General features: G+C 42.4%; 2 protein-coding genes across 3 annotated transcripts in view; one reads left to right on the top strand and one right to left on the bottom strand.

The window, feature by feature from the left end:
* Positions 1–21,965, top strand: part of LOC123587324 (BRCA1 associated protein) — a 96,744-nt gene that overhangs the window by 36,669 nt on the left and 38,110 nt on the right. The gene's annotated exons all lie outside the window — the stretch shown is intronic.
* Positions 1–21,965, bottom strand: part of ACAD10 (acyl-CoA dehydrogenase family member 10) — a 42,561-nt gene that overhangs the window by 11,389 nt on the left and 9,207 nt on the right. The window contains exons 3-9 of one of the 2 annotated variants that reach the window (XM_045456986.1): positions 21,040–21,188; positions 18,775–18,969; positions 14,956–15,114; positions 14,076–14,235; positions 12,729–12,870; positions 7,500–7,568; positions 5,797–5,978 (exon numbers count right to left, since the gene is read on the bottom strand). In XM_045456986.1, coding sequence (XP_045312942.1) covers positions 5,797–5,978; positions 7,500–7,568; positions 12,729–12,870; positions 14,076–14,235; positions 14,956–15,114; positions 18,775–18,969; positions 21,040–21,188 — 1,056 coding nt within the window. The remainder of the gene's footprint in view (positions 1–5,796; positions 5,979–7,499; positions 7,569–12,728; positions 12,871–14,075; positions 14,236–14,955; positions 15,115–18,774; positions 18,970–21,039; positions 21,189–21,965) is intronic. The other variant, XM_045456987.1, reaches the window with a different exon arrangement.

The following is a 21,965-nucleotide window of genomic DNA, read 5'->3' as shown; positions in this document are numbered from 1 at the left end:
CAATAGAGCCGCTATAAACATTGGGGTGCATGTGTCCCTTCGAAACAGCCCACCTGTATCCCTTGGATAAATCCTAGTAGTGCAATTGCTGGGTCATAAGGTAGTTCTATTTTTAACTTTTTGAGGAACCTCCATATTATTTTCCGGAGTGGCTGCACCAGTTTGCATTCCCACCAGCAGTGCAAAAGAGAACCTTTTTCTCCACATCCTCGCCAACATCTGTCATTGCCTGAGTCGTTAATGTTAGCCATTCTGACAGGTGTGAGGTGGTATCTCAGTGTGGTTTTGATGTGTATTTCCCTGATGATGAGTGATGTTGAGAATTTTTTCATGTGTCGGTTGGTCATCTGGATGTCTTCTTTGGAGAAGTGTCCATTCATGTCTTTTGCCCATTTCTTCACTGGTTTACTTGTTTTTTCGGTGTTGAGTTTTGATAAGTTCTCTATAGATTTTAGATCCTAACCCCTTATCTGATATATCTCCTCCCATTCCATTAGTTGCCTTTTAGTTTTGCTGATTGTTTCCTTCGCCGTGCAGAAGCTTTTTATTTTGATGAAGTCCCAATAGTTCATTTTTGTTTTTGTTTCCGTTGCCTCTGGAGACGTGTTGAGTAAGAAGTTGCTGCAGCTGAGGTTAAAGAGATTTTTGCCTGCTTTCTCCTCGAGGATTTTGATGGCTTCCTGTCTTACATTGAAGTCTTTCATCCATTGTGAGTTTATTTTTGTGTATGGTGTAAGAAAGTGGTCCAGGTTCATTCTTCTGCTGTCCAGTTTTCCCAGCACCACTTGCTGAAGAGACTTTTTTCCATTGGATATTCTTTCCTGCCTTGTCAGAGATTAGTTGGCCATACGTTTGTAGGTCCATTTCTGGGTTCTCTATTCTGTTCCATTGATCTGAGTGTCTGTTTTTGTGCCATGTGGTATCACCTTCTGATGACCTAGGAGTTTCTCATGTGATGCTCCTGCCGCCGTGGCTGGATTTCAGTGTGATCTGGGTACTGTTTCCAGCCACAGGGCCTGCAAGCCTGATCCCTGGCCCTCTCAGACAACCTACAAGCTTCCTAACAGCCTTTTAAAAAATCCCTTGTTGGCTAAACAACAGTGGTTGGCTAAGAGCATGGAGTCTGGGGCTGGGCTGCCTCGGTATGGTTCCCAGCTCTGCCATTCTCTATCTTTCTGATCTCAGACAGGTGACTTAACCTCTCTGTGCCTCAGTTTTTCCTCGTCAGTGAGATGTTCCTCAGAGAGTTGTTGGGAGGATAAAATGTGTAAAGGCCCCTGGAAATGTTCCTGGCATGTAATACTACTACATGAGTATTTGCTATCATTATTCAGTTGTTTGCTAAGAAACCCAAGAGATACCAAAGTTGAGGAACTTGCAAGTTCTGTCTGGGACCAGGACACTGGAAGGAGTTCTGAAGTCAACTCAGCTCACAGTCAAGGTCTTCAATTGATTTAACTTCTCTGAGCCTCACTTGCTTCTTCTATAGGAATATATTGACACCTAAATTCCACAAGACTGTTGTGAAGGCTAACAGAAATCCATACAGAACATGCCAAATACTTAGCTGCACAGAAGGCTGCTCCATGAATGGTGGCATTATTGTCCCGGTTATTGTCAATTGATCATTATTAATTGTCACTATTAATATAACTAAAAATTAATAAATGTGTCAGGTCCCTGGATCTAAGCCAAGCCCTCATCCCTCATCTGAAAGAGCAATGGTCCCCAGAGGCTGAAGGGTTTGAAGATAAGGATAGAGATGTCAAGCTCCTTCTGTGCAGTCCACTCACAGTTGGGGCATCCAGATGTGAGCCCTTTGGAAAATCTAGTTGGGTCATGAGAGGTGAAGATCAAAATCCACAGGAATTTAATCCAAAACAAACCAAGCCTTTAGAACTAACTTCTAGTTTTCAGAATTATAGGAAATAGAGTAAAGTAAACCATAAGGAAATAATCAAGACAAATATATAAGACAACTGACTTGGTCTTTTTTTTTTTTTCCTTGAGAGACAGAGAGAGAGAGAGAGAGAGAGAGAGAGAATATCTTAAGCAAGCTCCAGGCTTGATCTCACAACTATGGGATCGTGACCTGAGCCAAAATTAAGAGTTGGATGCTTAACCAACTGAGCCACCCAAGCGCTCCCTGACTTGGTGTCAAAAAATTCATTGAAAAAAACAGGTGGGGGGTGGGGGGACTGTTCTAGATTCCTTGATCAGATCCTGATATGGGGGAGGGGGACTCATTTATAAAAGATATAAGGGGGGGCGCCTGGGTGGCGCAGTCGGTTAAGCGTCCGACTTCAGCCAGGTCACGATCTCACAGCCCGTGAGTTCGAGCCCCGCGTCGGGCTCTGGGCTGATGGCTCAGAGCCTGGAGCCTGTTTCCGATTCTGTGTCTCCCTCTCTCTCTGCCCCTCCCCCGTTCATGCTCTGTCTCTCTCTGTCCCAAAAATAAATAAACGTTGAAAAAAAAAAATTAAAAAAAAAAATAATAAAAGATATAAGGGGATAACTGATGAAGTCTATCTGAATATGGATTGGGTTTTAGATATTCTGGGAAAATTTTTAATTTTCTTGGATGTGATAATGGTATCGGAGAATGCCCTTATTTTTAAGGAAATGCATAAAGTATTTAGGAGTTAAGTGTTAGGGTCTCTACAACTTTGTTAAATATATTTATATATAGGGAGAGAGATAAACAGAAGAAGAGGGAGAAGGAAAGAGAAAAGTGAATATGGCAAAAGTTCACCATTGTTAAAATCAGTAGCGGGCATATGTAGTTATTCATTGTACTATTTCACGTTTCTGTAAGTTTGAAAATTATCATGCTAAGAAGTCAAATACAAAACTCACAGGAGCTGAGCCTTTGTGAAAGGAGCCCTTCAGGAAAACCTCCGATGTGGATTTGGGACCTCCCGCCCCTCACACACACCAGTCCAGTGCCGCACACGTTCCATTTTCACGGGAAGCAGACGCAGCTGCCCCTGTGTCTCTGGCTCTGCTGGCCGCTGGTCTCTCTCAGGCCTGCCAAAGCGCTGAAACATCCTTCCTGAAGCAGACTGCCCCCCTGGGATAAGGAAGGAGGATTCTGTGCTCCCTGCAGGTCCTGGGTGGTGAAAAGGTTCTTTGTGGTAATTGGACTGCACCTGAAGGACCTTTGTCAAAAGTCCCTCTTGAGTAGAAATCCTGTTTGTGTGCTCTCTCAGTCTTTCTTTTGTGTTTTTACAAATTTAAATGTGTTCTTTTGAATAGATAACACATTCACATGGCTTGGACAAAAGGGCAAACAGTAATCTTTTTCCCACCCCTCCGCCCAGCCATTCAGCTCTTTTCCTCCCCCAAGGCAACCCACGTGACCAGCTTCTTAGGTATTCTTTTGGAGATATTCACTTGTGCCAGCAAATATTTAAATGTATTTGAATATGTAAATTAATTCAAATATACCGCTCTTTACACATATGGTACTATCTATTTATAGCCAATGCCCTGCCAAGCAGCTGGATTCCTGACATAACCAGAGAAATTGCAGGGTTTTTTTGAAAAGAAGAATCTAGTGTGTCTGTAGCTGGATCAGTGAACCTGAAGCATGACGAAACTGCTTTATGCTTTCAGACTCAAAACATAGCCAGTGGCCTGGGATGCTGGCCCTTAGATCACATGAAATCACATCAGATTTCTGCTTTGTCTCTTGATGCTAAGAGGTCAGTGGAAAAAACGTCAAAATAGTCTACTTTAAAGGCACAGGGGGCACCTGGGTGGCTCAGTTGGTTGAGCGGATGGATCCTCTGTCCCCCTCTCTCTGCCCCTCCCCTGCCTGCACTCTCTCAAAAATAAACGTTTAAAAATAAAATAAAATAAAATAAAATAAAATAAAATAAAATAAAAGGCACAGGATCCATTCAGACAGCACAAGGGAGAGGCTCTTCCATAAGCTGTTCTCGCTCTAGGACAGGATGTTACACTGCCCACTACTTCATTTGCCTAAGGCTTTATCTTCATTCAAAGCACCGGGACAGCTGCCACCTCATTTGCTTTTCAGACAGATCAGCCCTGTGAGGGAGGCAGCACAGGCCTTTTTTTTTTTTTTTTTTTCCACACCAAACCTTTACTATTGAGAAAACTATGAGGAGGTAATGTGACACGCCCGAGGTCGCTGATAAATTAGCATCCAACTTCTCCTCCAATGCTCTTTCCATCTTGAAACAACGGATCAATATGGGCAACATGGGTTGTCTTTGCCCACTTGCCCTTTTACTGGTGAGTAGGGCTGCCAGATAAAATACAGGATACCCAGGGTGCCTGGGTGCCTCAGTTGGTTAAGCGGCCAACTCTTGATTTCAGCTCAGGTCATGATCTCATGGCTCTCATGGGATTGAGCCCCACTTTCGGGGACTCTGCACCGACAGCATGGAGCCTGCTTGAGATTCTCAATCTCTCTCTCTCTCTCTCTCTCACTCCCTCTGCCGCTCCCCCACTCATGCAGGTGTGTGCTCTCTCAAAATAAATAAATAAACATTAAAAAAAAATACCCACTTAAATTTGAATTTCAGATAAACAACACATTTTTATTTCCAAATGAGACTACCAAGGTGGAGGGGAACCCACAGGGGATGATACGGAGCCCGCTGTACTTGGAAGGGATGGAGAACTCCCTCAGTATGGGCTAGGAGGTCAGCAGGTCTGCTCTGTTGTAGCTAAGGGTCTCAGAGTGATCTGAGTAGGGACTCAGATCATGTGCCCGTGGAGAGGTGGAACTTTAGGTACTTTGGCAGAAACGGTAGGAAGTTGATATACACTGGACACATACTATAGCCTTTGATGTGGTCCTACAGAAAAGAGGCACATTTAGGCTAAAAGCAGAGAAAGAAGAAAATACAGCTTCGCTGAGAGATTCTTTTTGACTACAGCCAAGAATACATACTGGTCAAGAGTCAAATAATACTCTTGTACTTTCCAAGTCAGAAAGAGTGAAATTCTTTGGCTTGTGCTAAAGTTTGTGCATGCAAAAGAACGGAGACATTTGTGACAGTAGTTTTAAAATTGTGTGTGCCTGTCAAATTCATAAAATGCTATACTTCAATATACCTGACTTCAAAAACAAAAAAAAAAAGGGAAAGCAAAAACAGACAATAACAATGAGGATGAGGAGCAACTGGTATGCTCAGACATTAAAAAACAAGCAGAGGGCACTTCGGTGGCTCAGTGGGTTAAGCGTCAGACCTCAGCTCAGGTCATGATCTCACAGTTCTTGAGTTCAAGCCCCACTCTGTTGTCAGTGAGGAACCTGCTCCGGATCCTCTGTCTCCCTCTCTCTCTGCCCCTTCCTCGTGCTTGCTCTCTTTCTCTCTCTCAAAAATAAACATTAAAAAAAAAAAAAAAAAAACAAGCAGAAACAAACTCTGCAAACAAAATACCTTGGCATAATGGCATTTTAAAAGTCTATCCCTGTTGAAAAGAATGTTTAGGGGAAAGAGTAAAAAACAGAAAAAAGTATCTTAAATACTCCTGGCTGGTATCAGAAAAAAGAAAGATTAAAATGATCTAGCAAGATAAAGTTACAGGGAAGAGAGATTCTGTAGTCCATGAAGGGATGTACCCAAGGATAGAATGTCGTATTCTAGGTAAGTGACACCTCCATTAAAATGTAACTGGATTTCCCAGCAGGAGGCTATGAAGCCCACATCACATTTAGCAAACACTAGGTGCGTGAACAACCTGACATCATGCAAATCCTAAAACCAGGGGCACCATGAGGAAACTATCAGCATGAAAGACAAATGGCCTTGTGCTCACCGTGTTTCGCGTAGTCTTCTAGGCCCGTAGCGTTGAGGTCCATGCTGTGAATTTTGCACAAGACTCTGTTCATGGCAGTGTAAATGGCCTGCCTCTGGGTGGGCTCCAAGCCTGGCAGAGAGGGGTCTCTGTAGATGAGGCCTGGGCAGTACTCCATCAGATAGAAAGGAGTACCGATGACCCTGGGAGGGACACAGACAGGACGTTTCAGTGGCCCAGCTCATAACATGGCAGGCTGTTAGTCATGGTATTGCTCTAACGGTCCTGTGTGTTCATTCCAAGAACTGAGGAAGGAGTTCAGGCCCAGGGTACTGGATGTTTCCTTTCTCCTTCGTACACGAGCACAGGTTAGAAGCACCCCATCCCCAAACCAGTCCACACACACAGCCCTGTCTATACTTCCTTGCCCGCATACCTCTTCCATTAGGTCCACTTGGGGAAGCTATGGAATTGAGTTTAAGAGTGATAATGTAGGAAAGCATATTGAGAGGAGGCTAGACATTACTAGAAATCAGTTGACTGTTCTAAAAACTTGTTTTGAAAATTCTACCATTAAAACTCTTTATCCTGATTTGACCATGGGCTAGAACTTAAATTTATTATTAAATTATTAATTATCTTAAGTGTAATAATGCTGCTTTGATTATGAAAGAAAATGTCTTTATTTTTAGGAGGGGTATGCAACTTACTTCAAAAGATTCAGCTAAAAATATATATAGAAAAAGGAAATATATTTATAAAATGTATAAAATTATTAGAGTGTATAACTACTATTATATAAAATTATTTATATCATACACCTATACACATATGTAAACATACATATATTCATACAGAAGGCAAATATGGCAAAATGTTAGCAACATTTTAATCTAGATGAGAACTCTTTATGCTACTTTTTCTTTCAACTTTTCTATGTTTCAAAATGTTCATAATTAAATAGGTGGGACAAAAAAATTTCAAAAAGGTTATTGCAAAGCAGTTTAAAAACAACTTAGAAGGACCACAATAAAAGATTAACAAAAACAAACATGAAGCTAGGTGGATCCAATTCTCACAAAAGCAAGTATTTCTTCATCTTTCAGGATAACTTACGGATCTGTGAGCTCTCGGGGCGGGGGGGGGGCGGGGTAGGGGGGGTGGGAATGCTCTAAAGTCTTTCTTCTCTCCCATCCACATTTTATTTGTCTTCATTCTAACAAACTGGGATCTGAGCGACTAGATGGGCTTTTCTCTTCTGTAGTTTGAATATGTAATAAAAAATAAATCCAGTGGCGTCTGCGTGGCTCAGTCGGTTAAGCGTCTGACTTCAGCTCAGATCATGATCTCACAGTTTGTGACTTCGAGCCCCGCATCGGGCTCTATGCTGACAGCCCAGAGCCTGGATCCTGCTTCGGATTCTTTGTCTCCCTCTCTCTCTCTCTGCCTCTGCCCCACTTGCTCTCTCTCTCTCTCTCTCTCAAAAATAAATAAACATTAAAACAAATTAATCAATCAATCAATCTGGAAGCACCTGGATGGCTCAGTGGGTTAAAGCATCTGGCTCTTGATTTTGGCTTAGGTCATGATCTCACGGTTTGTGAAATTGAGCCCCGGTGAGTGCAGAGCCTGCTTGGAATTCTCTCTCTCCCTCATTCTCTGCCCCTCCCCCCCCAAATAAATAAATAAACATTTAAAAATAAATAAATAAATCTCATCATTACCCTGAGTCTTCACAGAGGTCAAGAACTCTGGGGACAGGCACCCCAGCATTTGCAAGAGCTTTCATTATCCTGCCAGAATAAAGAAAAATGAATGAAAATGCTGGCTGAATTGATGAGATTTTCTTGAAATTATTTTTCTGAATTAAATTAGTGTACACAGGAATTAAAACAGAATTCTAAAAAATATCCAACTGACCCCGAAGTATGCAAGAAGAACAAACAACAGATAGAACAAACAAAAACCAAATAGCAAAATTATAGACTTAAGTCAAATATATCAATAGTTACATTACATTGATTAGACTAAACATTTCAGTTGAGACAGAGATTGTTGTATTGCACAGAAAAGCAAGACCTAGCTACATGCTGTCTACAGAAGACATTCTTTATATATAAAAACATAGGGAAAGGAGCACCTGGGTGGCCCAGTCGGTTAGGCGGCCAACTTCAGCTCAGGTCATGATCTCATGGTCTGTGAGTTTGAGCCCTGCGTCGGGCTCTGTGCTAACAGCTCAGAACCGAGCCTACTTCTGATTCTGTGTCTCTCTGACCCTCCTCCACTCACATTCTCTCTCTCTCTGTCTCTTGAAAACGAATAAATGTTAAAAAAAATTTTTTTAAAGAAATAATATCAGAGAAAGGACACTTTAAGACAAAGAGTACTACCAGAAGCAGAGGGACATTTCCAGATGATACAAGAATTAATCCATCAGGAAGATATTGCAATCATAAATGTGTACATGCCTCATAACAGGACTTCAAAATGAAAGAAAAACGATCAGAATTACAGAGAGAAACGGACAAATCCACAATCATAGTTGAGACTATAGTACCCCCTTTATCAGTAACTGATGGAACTAGAACAAAAAGCAGTAAGCAAAGATCCAAGTGATACTACCAACGACTTGACCTGATGGCCATTCCCCCAATACTCAACAAGGGCAGGATACACATTCTTTTCAAGGACACACAGTACGTTTACCAAGATAAATCATATGCTGGTTCATACGATTAAGTAACGGAAATCTTAAACAGTATTTCTAAGATCTCAATGGTATTAAACTAAAAATCATTAATTTATGACATGTAGAAAAAGCTCAAATATTTGAGGGGTGCCTGGCCGGCTTGATCGGAAGATCATGCAGCTCTTGATCTCAGGGTTGTGAGTTTGAGCCCCATGTGAGGTGTAGATTACTTAAATAAATAAAACATTTTTTTAAAAACCTCAAATATTTGCAAATTAAAGAACACACTTTCATATAAGCCATGGGTCAAACAAGATATTACGAGGGAAATTAGAAAATATTTTAAACTGTAATAACAATAAAAAATACAACATGTCAAAATTTGTGAGATACAGAAGTGCTTAGAAAGTAACGTATAGGGGCGCCTGGGTGGCGCAGTCGGTTAAGCGTCCGACTTCAGCCAGGTCACGATCTCGCGGTCCGTGAGTTCGAGCCCCGCGTCAGGCTCTGGGCTGATGGCTCGGAGCCTGGAGCCTGTTTCCGATTCTGTGTCTCCCTCTCTCTCTGCCCCTCCCCCGTTCATGCTCTGTCTCTCTCTGTCCCAAAAATAAATAAACGTTGAAAAAATAAAAAATAAAAAAAAAAAAGAAAGTAACGTATAACTTTAAATACTTGTAAAAAGACTTTAAATCAGTTACACTATAAAGGAAAAAATAAGCCCAGAGTAAGTAGATGGAAAGGAATAAAGATAGAACAGAAATAAATGAGACAGAAAACAGAAAGATTTAATAAAGTGAAACACTCTTCTTTGAAAACAGTTGATAAATCCCTAAATAGACTAATGAGAGAAAGAACAAATTATCACTCAATATCATGAAAAAGAGGGAAAATCACTACATTAAAAGGATAATAAAAGAATATCATGAACAATAAATTTGATAGATTAGACAAATGGACAAATTCCTTGCAAATTATGACTTACCAAAACTAAAACAGGATGAAATAAAATATCCGAATAACCCAATATTTATAAATTGAATCCATAATCAAAAACTTTTCCTAAAAACTCCAGTCCCTGATGGGTTTACTGGTAAATTCTATGAATCACTTACGGAAGAAATTTTTTCATGTTTTAAATAGAAAAATAATTACTCAGTCTTTTTTTTTCATTAAAAAAAAATTTTTTTTTGATGTTTATTTATTATTGAGAGACAGAGAGACACAGAGCGTGAGCAGGGGAGGGGTAGAGAGAGGGGGAGACATAGAATTTGAAGTAGGCTCCAGGCTCTGAGCTGTCAGCACAGAGCCTGATGCGGGGCTCGAACTCACAAACTGTGAGATCATGACCTGAGCTGAAGTCGGTCGCTCAACCAACTGAGCCACCCAGGCGCCCCAGTAATTACTCAGTCTTATCACCAGTAACTGGCTCCTGCTTTTTGCCTGCCTGGTGTCCTTTCCTTGCTTCAAGTTCTGATAACATACCTGGGCTTTCCTTTAGGAAACAGCTCTCCCCCACCATCAGTCCACATGGTCTGGGTGGGACTGATGCAAACCCTGGTTCCAAGGATGGGCACAAGACCCAGATTTGGCCAATCTGAATACTGCATCCTCCTGACCCCAGACAACACATTGGGCCAACGAGTCAAATCTCAGGAGGTATGCTGGAACATTCACTGAGGTTACAGAGGAAAGAAGAGTGGAGAGATGAAGAGAGAGAGAAAATGAGTGAGTCCTGGTGACGTTATATGGGCCCTTGGATCTGGTTATGCCTGAAAGATTTAAATTGTGACGTCAATAAATTTTACTCCTCTTCCTTTTTTAAAAATGAAGACTTAAGTCAGTCTAGATGGGTTTCTGTTGCTTACAGTTGAGGAACAGAAACATTATTTAGTCCAGTAAATAATGTTGTGTTCTTTTCTAATATTTTTGTTTCAGTGCACAAGTCTTTAAAAAAAAAAAAAAATAGGCGGTGCCTGGCTGGCTCAGCTGGTACAGTGTGTGACTCTTGATCTTGGGGTTGTGGGTTTGAGCCCCAGGTTGGGTGTAAAGATTACTTAAAAATAAAATCTTTAAAAAACAAAACAAAAAAACAGGATAGAACTATATGTGGTTTCTATCTGTTTTTATCACGTTAAAATTTTATCATGGCATTTTTGTGTCAGGCATATTATTGGCTACACTAATAGCACAATCATTAAAGCTGGGCTGTGAAATCCTACTGCCTCCCAGGTATGATGCCCAACTCCGTCACTCACAGCTAGTTGTGTGTCCCTGGAGATACCGCTTAACCTCTTTAATCCTTGCTTCTCTCACCTATAAAATGGGGATCATAATAGTAACATATCGTGAGTTGTTGTGAGAATGCTTTGGGTTAACAATACATCCAAAACATTTATTGCAGTGCCTGGCACATACTAAATGCTCAGTAAATGTCAGCTATTACTATTATTGTTGTTATGGCAACAAGTAGATAGACCAAGGTTTAATCATCTCCTGATTATTGTACCTTTTGGGTGTTTGCAATTTTTTATTAAAACAACATTGTGGTGACCATATTACTGCATAAAGCTGTTTTCCCTATTTAGAATTATTTTTTAAAGAGACATTCCTCTAACTAGAATTATTAGATCTCAAAGTGTGACTACAATGAGGTTTTTAATAAATTGTATCATGTTGTTTTCCAAAATTCCCAAAGTTGTTCAGATTTACCTTTGGAATTTTAATGTTTATTTATTTTTGAGAGAAAGACAGAGTGTGAGCAGGGGAGGGGCAGAGAGAGAAAGAGAGAGAGACACACACACACACACACAGAATCTGAAGCAGGCTCCAGGCCCTGAGCTGTCAGCACAGAGCCCAACACAGGGCTTGAACTCACAAACTATGAGATCATGACCTGAGCCGAAGTCAGATGCTTAACTGACTAAGTCACCCAGATGCCCCTACATTTAGCACTTTTTTTTAACATTTATTTATTTTTGAGACAGAGAGAGAGCATGAATGGGGGGAGGGTCAGAAAGAGAGGGAGACATAGAATCTGAAGCAGGCTCCACGCTCCGACCTGTCAGCACAGAGCCCGACACGGGGCTCGAACTCGTGAACCACAAGATTATGACCTGAGCCAAAGTCGGACACTTAACCAACTGAGCCACCCAGGCGCCCCCCCCCACATTTAGCATTTTATAAGCAGATACTATATTACATTTCATCTTCAAATGCCCATTTTATTCCTTTACTAAAATGGAAATTCTCTGCATTCCTGGATTTTTGGAATGTCACCACAGCCCTCCAGAACTCCTCAGTACCCCTGGGAATGGTCAGAGTTCACAAGCAGGATGCATGAGAATACAGTGGGGGTTTCACACTTTTAGGGTTTCTTTCCTCTAAATACAAACCTGCTACTATGCGGGTACATATATAAATGTTCAGAAATAGCTACAGGTTTTCTCCTCTGAAGACCCCTAAAGCTTCGTAATTCTCAGTCCCCATTGCCTGCAATACTTGGAGAAGTCAGATTCTAGGAACTAAAAAGTCCAAAGAAGAAACAGTAAACAGTGAGAACAAGAAGGGACCAAGAGCCAAAGTCACATTTTCCTTACTACTCTGCAACATTCCTTCTACAGAACATAATGGGCTGGAAGGAAGAAGGAAGCAGAGGAAGAGAAAGGCTTCCAGGAAAGTAAGCCCCACTCTGGAGACCATCCAGAATTTTCATCTCAGTTTCAAAGAATTTGGAGCTAGGTTTTTTTTTCAACCTGCTATGTTTAAATTTTCCTATTTTCAAAAGAAACTATGTTATTTGGGATGGGCTGTAATGCAACCCATTATTATTTTACATATTTTATTATGGAAAATTTCAGACATCTATGAGTAGAGATTCATAAAACAAACCCCCATGTAGCCAATTTCAACAACTACCAACTCAATGCCATGCTTGTTTTGGCCTCAGCCCCACTGATACACTGTTTATAAGACTAAAGGTCTTAGTCTTTAAGACTAAAAGGTGAGACTAATGAGTATTCCAATAATGCTTTTTCCACCAGAGGTAACAAAAAAGTCTAGTTTCCTACAGGTTTAAGTACAGAAAAGAGAAAACAAACTTCTGAATAAAATTAGGTTACATGTTCTTATCTGAGATAATTTTGGAAATTCATACATGCATACATACATTAAATGTCTCAAGGCAGTCTGATGGAGAGCTGACTTGTCAGCTCAGGGCTGAGCTGCGGAGGATGGAGGGGAGCACACCCTAGCTTTGAGAAGTTACCTGAACTCCCTCTCCACTGCCTGGGAGGATGGAAGGAGTGTCCCCGGGGGCTTCTTCCGCAGAACCAGCTGGTGGTTAGCTAGCCTGATGTAGTAGGTTGGATTTGACTGCCCATGATCAAACTGAAGGAGTTCCAATGGGCCTGCAAGGTTGAAAACAAAGATAACGACAGTAGTTCGGAAGGACAGAGCTGGGCATTCCCGCTCTCTAACAAGTACCGCATTTGGGATGCAGGACATTCTGATTAGGGATGCACCTCCGACTTGGGCACCAGAAGTGATGGAGCCCCAGGCCTACTGTGCCAGCCCAGGTCCACTACAGTGTGGCAAAGGCCACTCCATTTATACCACAATCATCTTCACTTTGTGCAGGTGTCCAGTTTTGTCCTTCTTGCCAACTCCCGCTCCACAAAGAAAAGCTTTTCAGTTCTGTTTATCAACCACAAGCACGGTCATGGCAACCCACCATGCTAAAATGGAATGCTTTAAGCCTGAGGATGAAAAGCGCCCTTGTGCATCCCTCAGTCCACACTCGGCCAAACCACGCCCGAGACTGGCGTGACGGCTGGGAGGAGCTTCCGCGGAGGCCTGTAGCTTGAGCTGAAGTGCTTCCCTGAGATGCTCTCTCCCACCCCAGGGGGCTCAAATCCGTGGCTCCCACTCAGGAACATCCTAATTAACCTTCAGCTTCATAACAAGACTGAACTCTGGACACAGATTCGTTTCACATGGTCAGAAGAGCAAGAAACTGGCATTTGCCTGAGTTAGCTGGAGCTGGCCTGCTCAGAAGGGGCCCCTCAGCTTTGCAGAGGCCCTAAGAACAATCCAATCTCTGGAAAACATAAGTGGAGCTCCACGCAAAAAGTCTTCAAGGATTAAATGGGTGAGGCAAAACCTTATCACCAGGTGGAAATGTCTTCCAAGGCCCCCGAGGCACCTATTTTTCTGAGAGAGGAATATAAAGAATCAAAGAGGGGCCTTTGAAGAGATGGAGACAACTTGTCACACTGTAAATTTATGCAGCTTCTTAAGTCACCTCCACAAAACGGGCTGTCATCTCAAAACATTTAGACACACTCAAACACCCCTGGGCGCGTACACAGTCTCCAGATCCCAGGCGATCCCTGCCACACCACGCTCTCGGGTGGAAGAGAGGGTGAGTGTACTTTTGGGGTTCATGCTTTTCCCCAAGCAAAACTGAAAGCTGCACTCAGATCCACTGAGCTCCATGGCTGTTTTCCTCACCACACAGCCTCTGTCTCCAGCATATTCCACTAGGGTTTGAAAGTGAGAACCAGACTGAAGGCCTAGCCTTGAAAGAGTTGGCAAAAAGCAGAAATTTAAATACCTGTGCTTTGGGTCCCCAGTAAGTCTTTGAGGTACTTCTCCAAGGAACCTCGTGGAATGTCCATTGTCTTTCTCATGGGGCAAGTGTTTGGAACAACCATTCTCAACGTAAAACCCAAACGGGTTTCTAATTCCTTTACTGCAGTTTCTGGGTCATCAACCTGGTTTCAAAGAGAAGACTGAACATGTACCACCAGTCAATCCTGACCTGGCCTCCTGTCTGTTCTCTAAAAGGGCAGTTTTTTAGAGGAAAATATCCAAGAAGTCACGTTTCTGAGCAAGGACTTTGGAGGCCAAGATATTCAGCTAATGAGGAAGCTGTATAAAGACTTTGCTCTTCCCATTTAATTCTTAACCATACTAAACTTTCTTATTGGCTGGCAAGAGTGCCAGTTAAGAGTCCACGATGCTCCTTCATGCCAGGAGGGCATGATACTGTGCTGCAGCATCAACCCTGTCCCTATGGCCCATCAGCTTCATAATGGAAACCCAAACACAGGAAGCTGGACAGAGACGTCCTCTCAGGTGGCTTCTTGTGCTTCACAGCCATGACCTGGGCGGTCCGTGTGGCTGGTAGCTGCCGGCTCCCTACCCAGAACGGTGTCACAGGGACAGCCTAGCTGCCATCCCAAATGTCTTAAGCCTGCCATTCACCTCCTTGCACAATTCTTTTCTCAAACTGCCTTCTTAGTGTTTGTCTTACTTCCTTTCAAAAATAGAGTGGCTCGTCATGTAAATATCCTAAAATTAATAAAAAAGAAGACCATAGCAACATGGGGGAAAACCACTAAACACAACTATGATTGTTAACAGGACAAGCTTAGAAATGCTTATGCTAGTGCCTAGAACACAGCAGGGGTTCAAAAAATAGTGATCATTACCTTTATGGTGTGAATGCCAAGGCTGGCAGCCGCTTTTAGATTCGGTCCAAGATCATCAAGAAAGATGGACTCAGAAGGTGGCAGGCCAAGCCGCTCCAAGCACAGCTTGTATATCCTGGGGTCTGGCTTACAGACACCTTCTAGGCAGGACTCCACGACCTGAGCGAGGGACGGGGATGAGAGATGAGTGTCCCTAAAAGGTGGTGCTCCCACATGCATACTGGCATATTTTTTAAAAGAATAATAGGAAGACCGTTGAGATTTGTTATAATAAGTAACTTCAGAGTGTTATGATATAAAATGATGTTGCTTTTTAAAGTTGGAGATATGGTAATACTGGATTACTAGCTGGGGGCAAGCTCAGAAAACCAAAGTTCTGGTTCAGAAACAGTGACCTTGCGCACACAGCGAAGCCACAATGGGCCTCAGTGTCATCATCGGCAAAGTGGGGATGCTAATAGCTATCTTACCTATCTTAGCGGTTGTTGAGAACATTAAATGAAAGTTGAGTGGTTCCAAAATGATGTTAGCATTTTGCTAATGTTAAATATTGTGGCTACACAGAAGAGCTGTAGATTTCTACTTCGCCATTTTTTCAGAAAGAAGGGAGGGGCACCTGGGTGGCTCAGTCAGTTGAGTGCCCGACTTCGGCTCAAGTCATGATCTCATGGTTGGTTCGTGGGTTTGAGCCCCACATCGGGCTCTCTGCTGTCGGTGCAGATCCTACTTTGGATCCTCTGTCTCCCTCTCTGCCCATCCCCAGCTCGTGCTCTCTCTCTCCCTCTCTCAAAAATAAACATTAAAAATTTTGTTTTAAAAAAAAGAAGGCGGCACTGTTTACTAACTACAAAAGGCACATGACCTTAATGTCTGTATTTCAGAAATTAAAAAGCAAAACAGCCATCCTCAACTTATATAAATCCCATGGGAGAACAGACCCCAAAGAGACTGTCCATGGCAAAGTACTGTTCCTTTCACGCAGAGAGCTTCCTGTGTCCTGACAACCTCACTTCCACTGTGTATCTGGTCTGGAAATGCAGTGGGGGTGGGGGGTGGGGGGTGGGTATGCTTCAGAGGGTCCAGATGAAACCTTGCAAAACCGGACCCAGTGCCAGGCAACCTCTGATCCATCAACCTGCAGGTCCTCTTACACTGTCCCCAGGGCTTAATCTCCTATAAAGTGGGCCTAAAACAGCCACAGAAGCTTATAACTGACACCCTCTGGTCTGCCCTGAGAATAGAACTCAATCCATGCTCACTCCAGGAAGGACTCAGGCTCTCCAAAACCAAGGACAAACCCCTCCCTCTACTCTACATTTGCATTATTCAGGGTTGGGTGAGAACTGCCCTTTTAGGAAAATAAATATCCTAAATAAATTGGACCACTCTATTTAATCTTCCCTGTCTCTTAAGGAGCCGAATGAACTAAAAAAGACAAGCTCCGTGTAAAGAAAACATCAGTAGTGGGTACGAGAGAAGCTGGGTGTTTCAGACACAGACCAGTGTCCACACTGCGGGAGAACAACACAGCTGTGCTGGCTGAGACAGACAGAGGGGGTGGTGAGCCCAGTGAGCCAAGTTCTCACAAGCAGGCATCTCTCCTGAGGGACTATGTTGAGGGTCACTGTATTGGGGAAGTGAAAAAATTCTCCAGATTTAAGTTTGATAAGATCCCTGGCCTTCTCTTTCTGTTCTATTTTGCAAGTTGAAAAAGTCCTGGAGATGTAGTTCTTAACAATGTGAATATACTTAACGCTACTGAACTGAACACTTTAAACATGGTTATGATGGTAACTTTTATGTTATGTGGGTTTTTACAATAAAAAAAATGTAAAAATATTTTTAATTGAAAAAAATTAGATGGAAAAACATTTTGAAGCCGAGACAGATTCCTATAATACTGGTTTAAGAGTTCAGCCTCTAATGTTGACAGAGATCACAGATTGCTTACACTATCTTTATTCTATCAAAACATCTATGTATGTGTGTGCGCGTGTGCTTTAGAGAACAAAAATCTAAACCCTTGCCCTTGATGAAATGTTTTTAAAACTCCAAGTCTTCTGCAGCCCAAAATATGAAAACCCATCAGAAAACTCCTGGAGAGCATATGCCAAAATGCCTGTGAAGTCTGAATAAACAAGTCCATTTTTTTTTTTTTTTTTTTAAAGAAACTCATAGGTCTTTTAAATTGTAGCTTCATTTGAAGGGCTGAACGTGAGCCTGGACAATTTAATTTGTCTAGATGAAGATATCATTCCTATAGCTGCACTGCACTCTGAAAATAACCAAAACGTACTGAATACTGACCATATGCCAGGACCATGCAGAGAGCTTTGCATGCATAATTCTGTGGGATGCACGCAGCGACCCTACAACAAAGAAATTGCTATTCCCGAATTACAGAGGAAGAAACTAAGGTTCAAGGAAGCAAAGCCACCGCCTGTGATCACCTGGCTAGCAAGCTGCAGAGACAGGATTGAATCTGGCTGAAGTCCCGGAGCACTTGGAGGGGAGGGGGCTTGGAAGAGCGCTGTTTGTGTCCCACGGGGAAAACAACAATCAAAGCAGGTGGGGAGCTAGACAAGGTGTACAGAGGGGACAGGACTCTATCTCTGACAGGCTTTCTATAAGAAGGAAGGAGAACGTGGGAGGTGAAAACAGCACTAGGCTGAGAGGTTCATTTCCAACATTTGCCCTCTGAATTTCCACCTGTCAAGTTTACTAGATTTTATGTTCTAAAATAGCACTATCCAACAGAACTTTTCAGAATGATGGAAACGCTGTATATGCTGTCCAGTATAGTAGCCACTTGCCGCACGTGGTGAGTGAGCACCTGAAATGTAGCAGGTGCGTACTCTGCGGGGCAAGGATCGTATCTGTCATATTTGCCACAGTATCCCTTCACGTGTAGTCAGTGGCCAGCGCGCAGTAACTGCTCAGTAAGAATCTACTTTCTAACTGAAGTTTAAGCAAGTCAGCTACGAATAATTCATATCTGTCCCAGGATGATAATCTATTTCTCTCTTGGGGAAATGGGGAATCGTTTATAGGAGTAACCTCCTGGCACAGAAGACCATCTTTCACTCAGTATGTTCTCAGGGCAGTTTGATGGTCTAGCACTGGGCTATCCAATATAGTAACCACCAGCCATATGTGATTATTTACATTTAAACTAATAAAAATGAAATAAAATTCAGTTGTTAGTGACACCAGCCACATTTCAAGGGCTTAATAGCCATATGTGACTAGAAACAACCATATTGGACATTTCCATTACTGCAGTAAGTTTTATTGGATAGCACTGGTCTCAGGATTAATGCCACAGAAATAAAGGGCAACATCACTGGTCTTTTTTTTTTTCTTTTTAAAAAATATTTACTTAAGTTTTCTCTACACCCAATCTGGGACTCAAACTCACGATCCTGGGATCAAGAGTTGTACACTCTGCTGACTGAGCCACCTAGACACCCCAACATGGTTGGTCTTTGAAGAGATAAGGTCAAAGGTCCCTTTAGATGTGAGGGCTGATGGAAGTTTGTGAGTTATGTGACGAATAAGGTTCAAACCCAGAATATGAAACAGTCTCTAAAGCTGAGGTTTCAACCAGTTATCAAAGACCATAAACGCTGGACCTTGCTGAGAGCTCAGAGATGTTTTAGAAGTCCTCTTTCATCCCGTTAGGTCTAAATCTAATTTAGTCAAGTTAGACTGACTAAGGAAACCCATTCACTCAAGACCTGCTACAAGGCAGTGTTTAATGATGCATCCTAAAGCAAGGATAGAGACTGTTTCTATAGTTTTGGATTACTCCAAGCTTACCACATCAAACTGTTTCCGGTCCAGGGGCAAAAAGCTTTTCCCATTGGGAAGATAAAAATTATTGCTCAAGACTGCAGTCCGAAGGCCTTTTGCCCGAATTTGAGTTATGGCCTCGGTCATCACTGGGAACTGCTTCGCCACTTGCTCACTGGTCAGCAGGGAGAAAAAGGAGCCCACAGGTACGGAGGTCTTTGACTAAAAATGGGGGAGGGGAAAGGAGAGGCAGCAATAATTAAGATTGGAGGAACAGCTTATGACCAACAGAGAAAAACACGGCTCCCTGTCTTCCTACTGTTACCGCGTTTGATTTGCTACCTAAAGGAATTGTCCCTCAGCCCCGGTGCAGAACTTCACATACAAGGTTGTAAAAAGTAACTTCAGGTGACAGTGGTGAGGGAATGGAGCTATTTATATCAATAGTCCAGTTAAATTAATTCTTTATTTCAGTCATGGATTGGCAATTTTACTTATTTATTTTTAAATGTTTACGTATTTGTTTTTGAGAGAGAGAGAGAGAGAGGGCGCGTGCACAAGTGGGGTGGGGGTGGGGGGCAGAGAGAGACACACACACAGAATTTGAAGTAGGCTCCCAGGCTCTGAACTGTCAGCACAGAGACCAGTGTGGGGCTCAAACCCACAAACTGTGAGATCATAACCTGAGCTGAGATCCAGAGTTAGATGCTTAACTGACTGAGCCACCCAGGCACCCCATGGATTGGCAATTTTAAAGAGCATCAGAATGTCCAAGGACAACTTAAGCTAAAAGTATATTAAGCAGGTATCATTTCATTCTTTTTTAAAAATTTATTTATTTTGAGACAGAGAGAGCACACACACGCAGAGAGAGAATCCCAAGTAGGCTCTGCACTGTCAGCACAGAGCTCAGTGCGGGGCTCAAACTCATGAACTGTGAGATCATGACCTGAGCTGAAATAGAGTGAAACACTTAACCGACTGAGCCACCCAGACGCCCCTATAATTTAATTCTTAATGATCCAGAAGACATATAATGATTTCGTATTGTGAACTTCAGCTTCTGACCCATTTTTCATTTTTAAATTCAATCTACGTGGGTTTTGGAAACTGTTACCATATTTCAAACATTTGCAAAGGCAGGTCTGCTCTTTTATACAAACACACACATACACACTACGGAACAGCTTTCTTGAGATACAATTCACATACCACACAATTCACCCATAAACTGTACAATTCAAAATTTTTAATATATTCACAGTTGTGTAACCATCACCACAATCAATTTTAGAACATTGTCATCACCTTGAAAAGAAACTCCATATATATTGGCAGTCATGTTCCATTCCCAATACTCTCAGTCCTAGAAAATCACTAATCTAAGTTTCTATTTCTATTGATTTCCCTGTCCTAGACATTTCATATCAATGGAATCATACAATCTGTGGTCTTTTTGACTGACTTCTTTCTTTCACTTAGCACAAAGTTTTATATACCTATTTGAAATTGTGGTAAAATATACGTAACATAGGGGCAGTTGGGTGACTCAGTCAATTAAGCATCCAACATTGGCTTAGGTCATGATCTCGGGGTGCAGGAGTTCAAACCCTGTGTCGGGCTGTGTGCTGACAGCTCAGAGCCTGGAGCCTGCTTTGGATTCTGTGTCTCCCTCTCTCTCTGCCCCTCCCCTGCTCATGCTCTGTCTCTGTCTCTCTCTCTCTCTCTCAAACACAAAAAAATAATAAAATCTTTAAAAAAACATACATCACATGCAATGTACTATTTCGACCACTTTAAGTGTGCAGTTGAGCGGCATTATGTACATTCATTTAAAGATTTTTTTTAATGTTTATTTTTGAAAAAGAGACACAGAGCATGAGTGGGGGAGGCACATACTTTTAGATATATGTAGTTAAAGTTCAGTACCTGGGGATGGAAGAAATGCATTAAAAACTTAAAAATGGCGGGGCACCTGGGTGGCTCAGTCGGTTAAGCGTCCCGACTTTGGCTCAGGTCATCATCTCATGGCTTGTAAGTTCAAGCTCCACATCGAGCTCTCTGCTGTCAGCACACAGCCTGCTTTGGATCCTCAGGCCCCCTCCTTTTGTGCCCCTCCCTTGCTTGTTCTCTTTCTCTCTCTCTCCCAAATGAATAAATTTAAAAAGTTTTTTAATTCAAATGGATTATCAGATTTTCACTTATTTGCAGTTTAACCAACTTAATAGCTGAGTATTGCACCTAAACTCTAGGCAGAAAGAATATGTAAATTCAAGTATGTTTATCACTCACGATTTCAGAGCAGAGTCTCCCAAATTGCTGTAAGAAATCCTCTGTTGTTATCTCTCCCCTCATAAATTTCATCCAGGGCCCCTTTTCACCACCTGAGATAAAGGCCTGCAGTATAGTTCCAGGAGGGATATCATTTTGTAGCTCCCATTCTATAGGAATTAAAATTTGCAATAAGTGAAATACATTCAGAGATGGCTGGGGTTTGGAAAGCTCAGGGGAATTACCACCAGTCCCTGTGACACTGCTGTGGTGCCACGGGGGGATCCTCACAGGAATTAGGAGAAACTGAGGAAACGCAAAATCTCAGCCTTAGACCCCAAGGCAACAGTGATATGGAGGGGACACTGCTGTTAAGCATCAGGTCCTTACCCTCTACTTGACATGACTCTGGACACTGCATTATGCATTTTCTCCCCTGCTCTCATCAGCTGCCTCATGTACCTCAGGTCGCTCATACACTCCTGGCACGTAGTAAGAAAACACAAGCGTAATAAGCCACGTTCGGACAGCACACCAAAACAGGTCCTTCATTTTGTAAACTGGAGTCATCCTCTGTGGCACCAGAACTGCTACGCTGAAACATTCACTTGGGGGATGCGGTCTTTGCGGAATAAAGAAAAAATTTTCCTTTTTTTTTTTAATGTTTATTTTTATTCTTGAGGGGTGGAAGGAGAGTGCGAGCAAGGGGCAGAGACAGAGAGAGAATCCCAGGCAGGCTCCACACTGTCAGCACAGAGCCCGACACAGGGCTCGAACTCATGAACAGTAAGATCATGACCTGAGCCAAAATCAAGAGTTGGATGCTCAACCAACTGAGCCACCCAGGTGCCCCTAAAGACGATTTCTATCCATAAGAAGTTCAGGCAGTGGATGGATCAGCATTTGTGTGTACGGGGAGTCTTTGGACAGAGGCTGCTTTTTCTTGT

The sequence above is a fragment of the Leopardus geoffroyi genome, chromosome D3 (genome assembly GCF_018350155.1).
Source record: "Leopardus geoffroyi isolate Oge1 chromosome D3, O.geoffroyi_Oge1_pat1.0, whole genome shotgun sequence".
Taxonomy (NCBI): Eukaryota; Metazoa; Chordata; class Mammalia; order Carnivora; family Felidae; genus Leopardus; species Leopardus geoffroyi.
The sequence above is the reverse complement of the archived record's forward strand: the minus strand, read 5'-3'. Positions and strand labels throughout refer to the sequence as shown.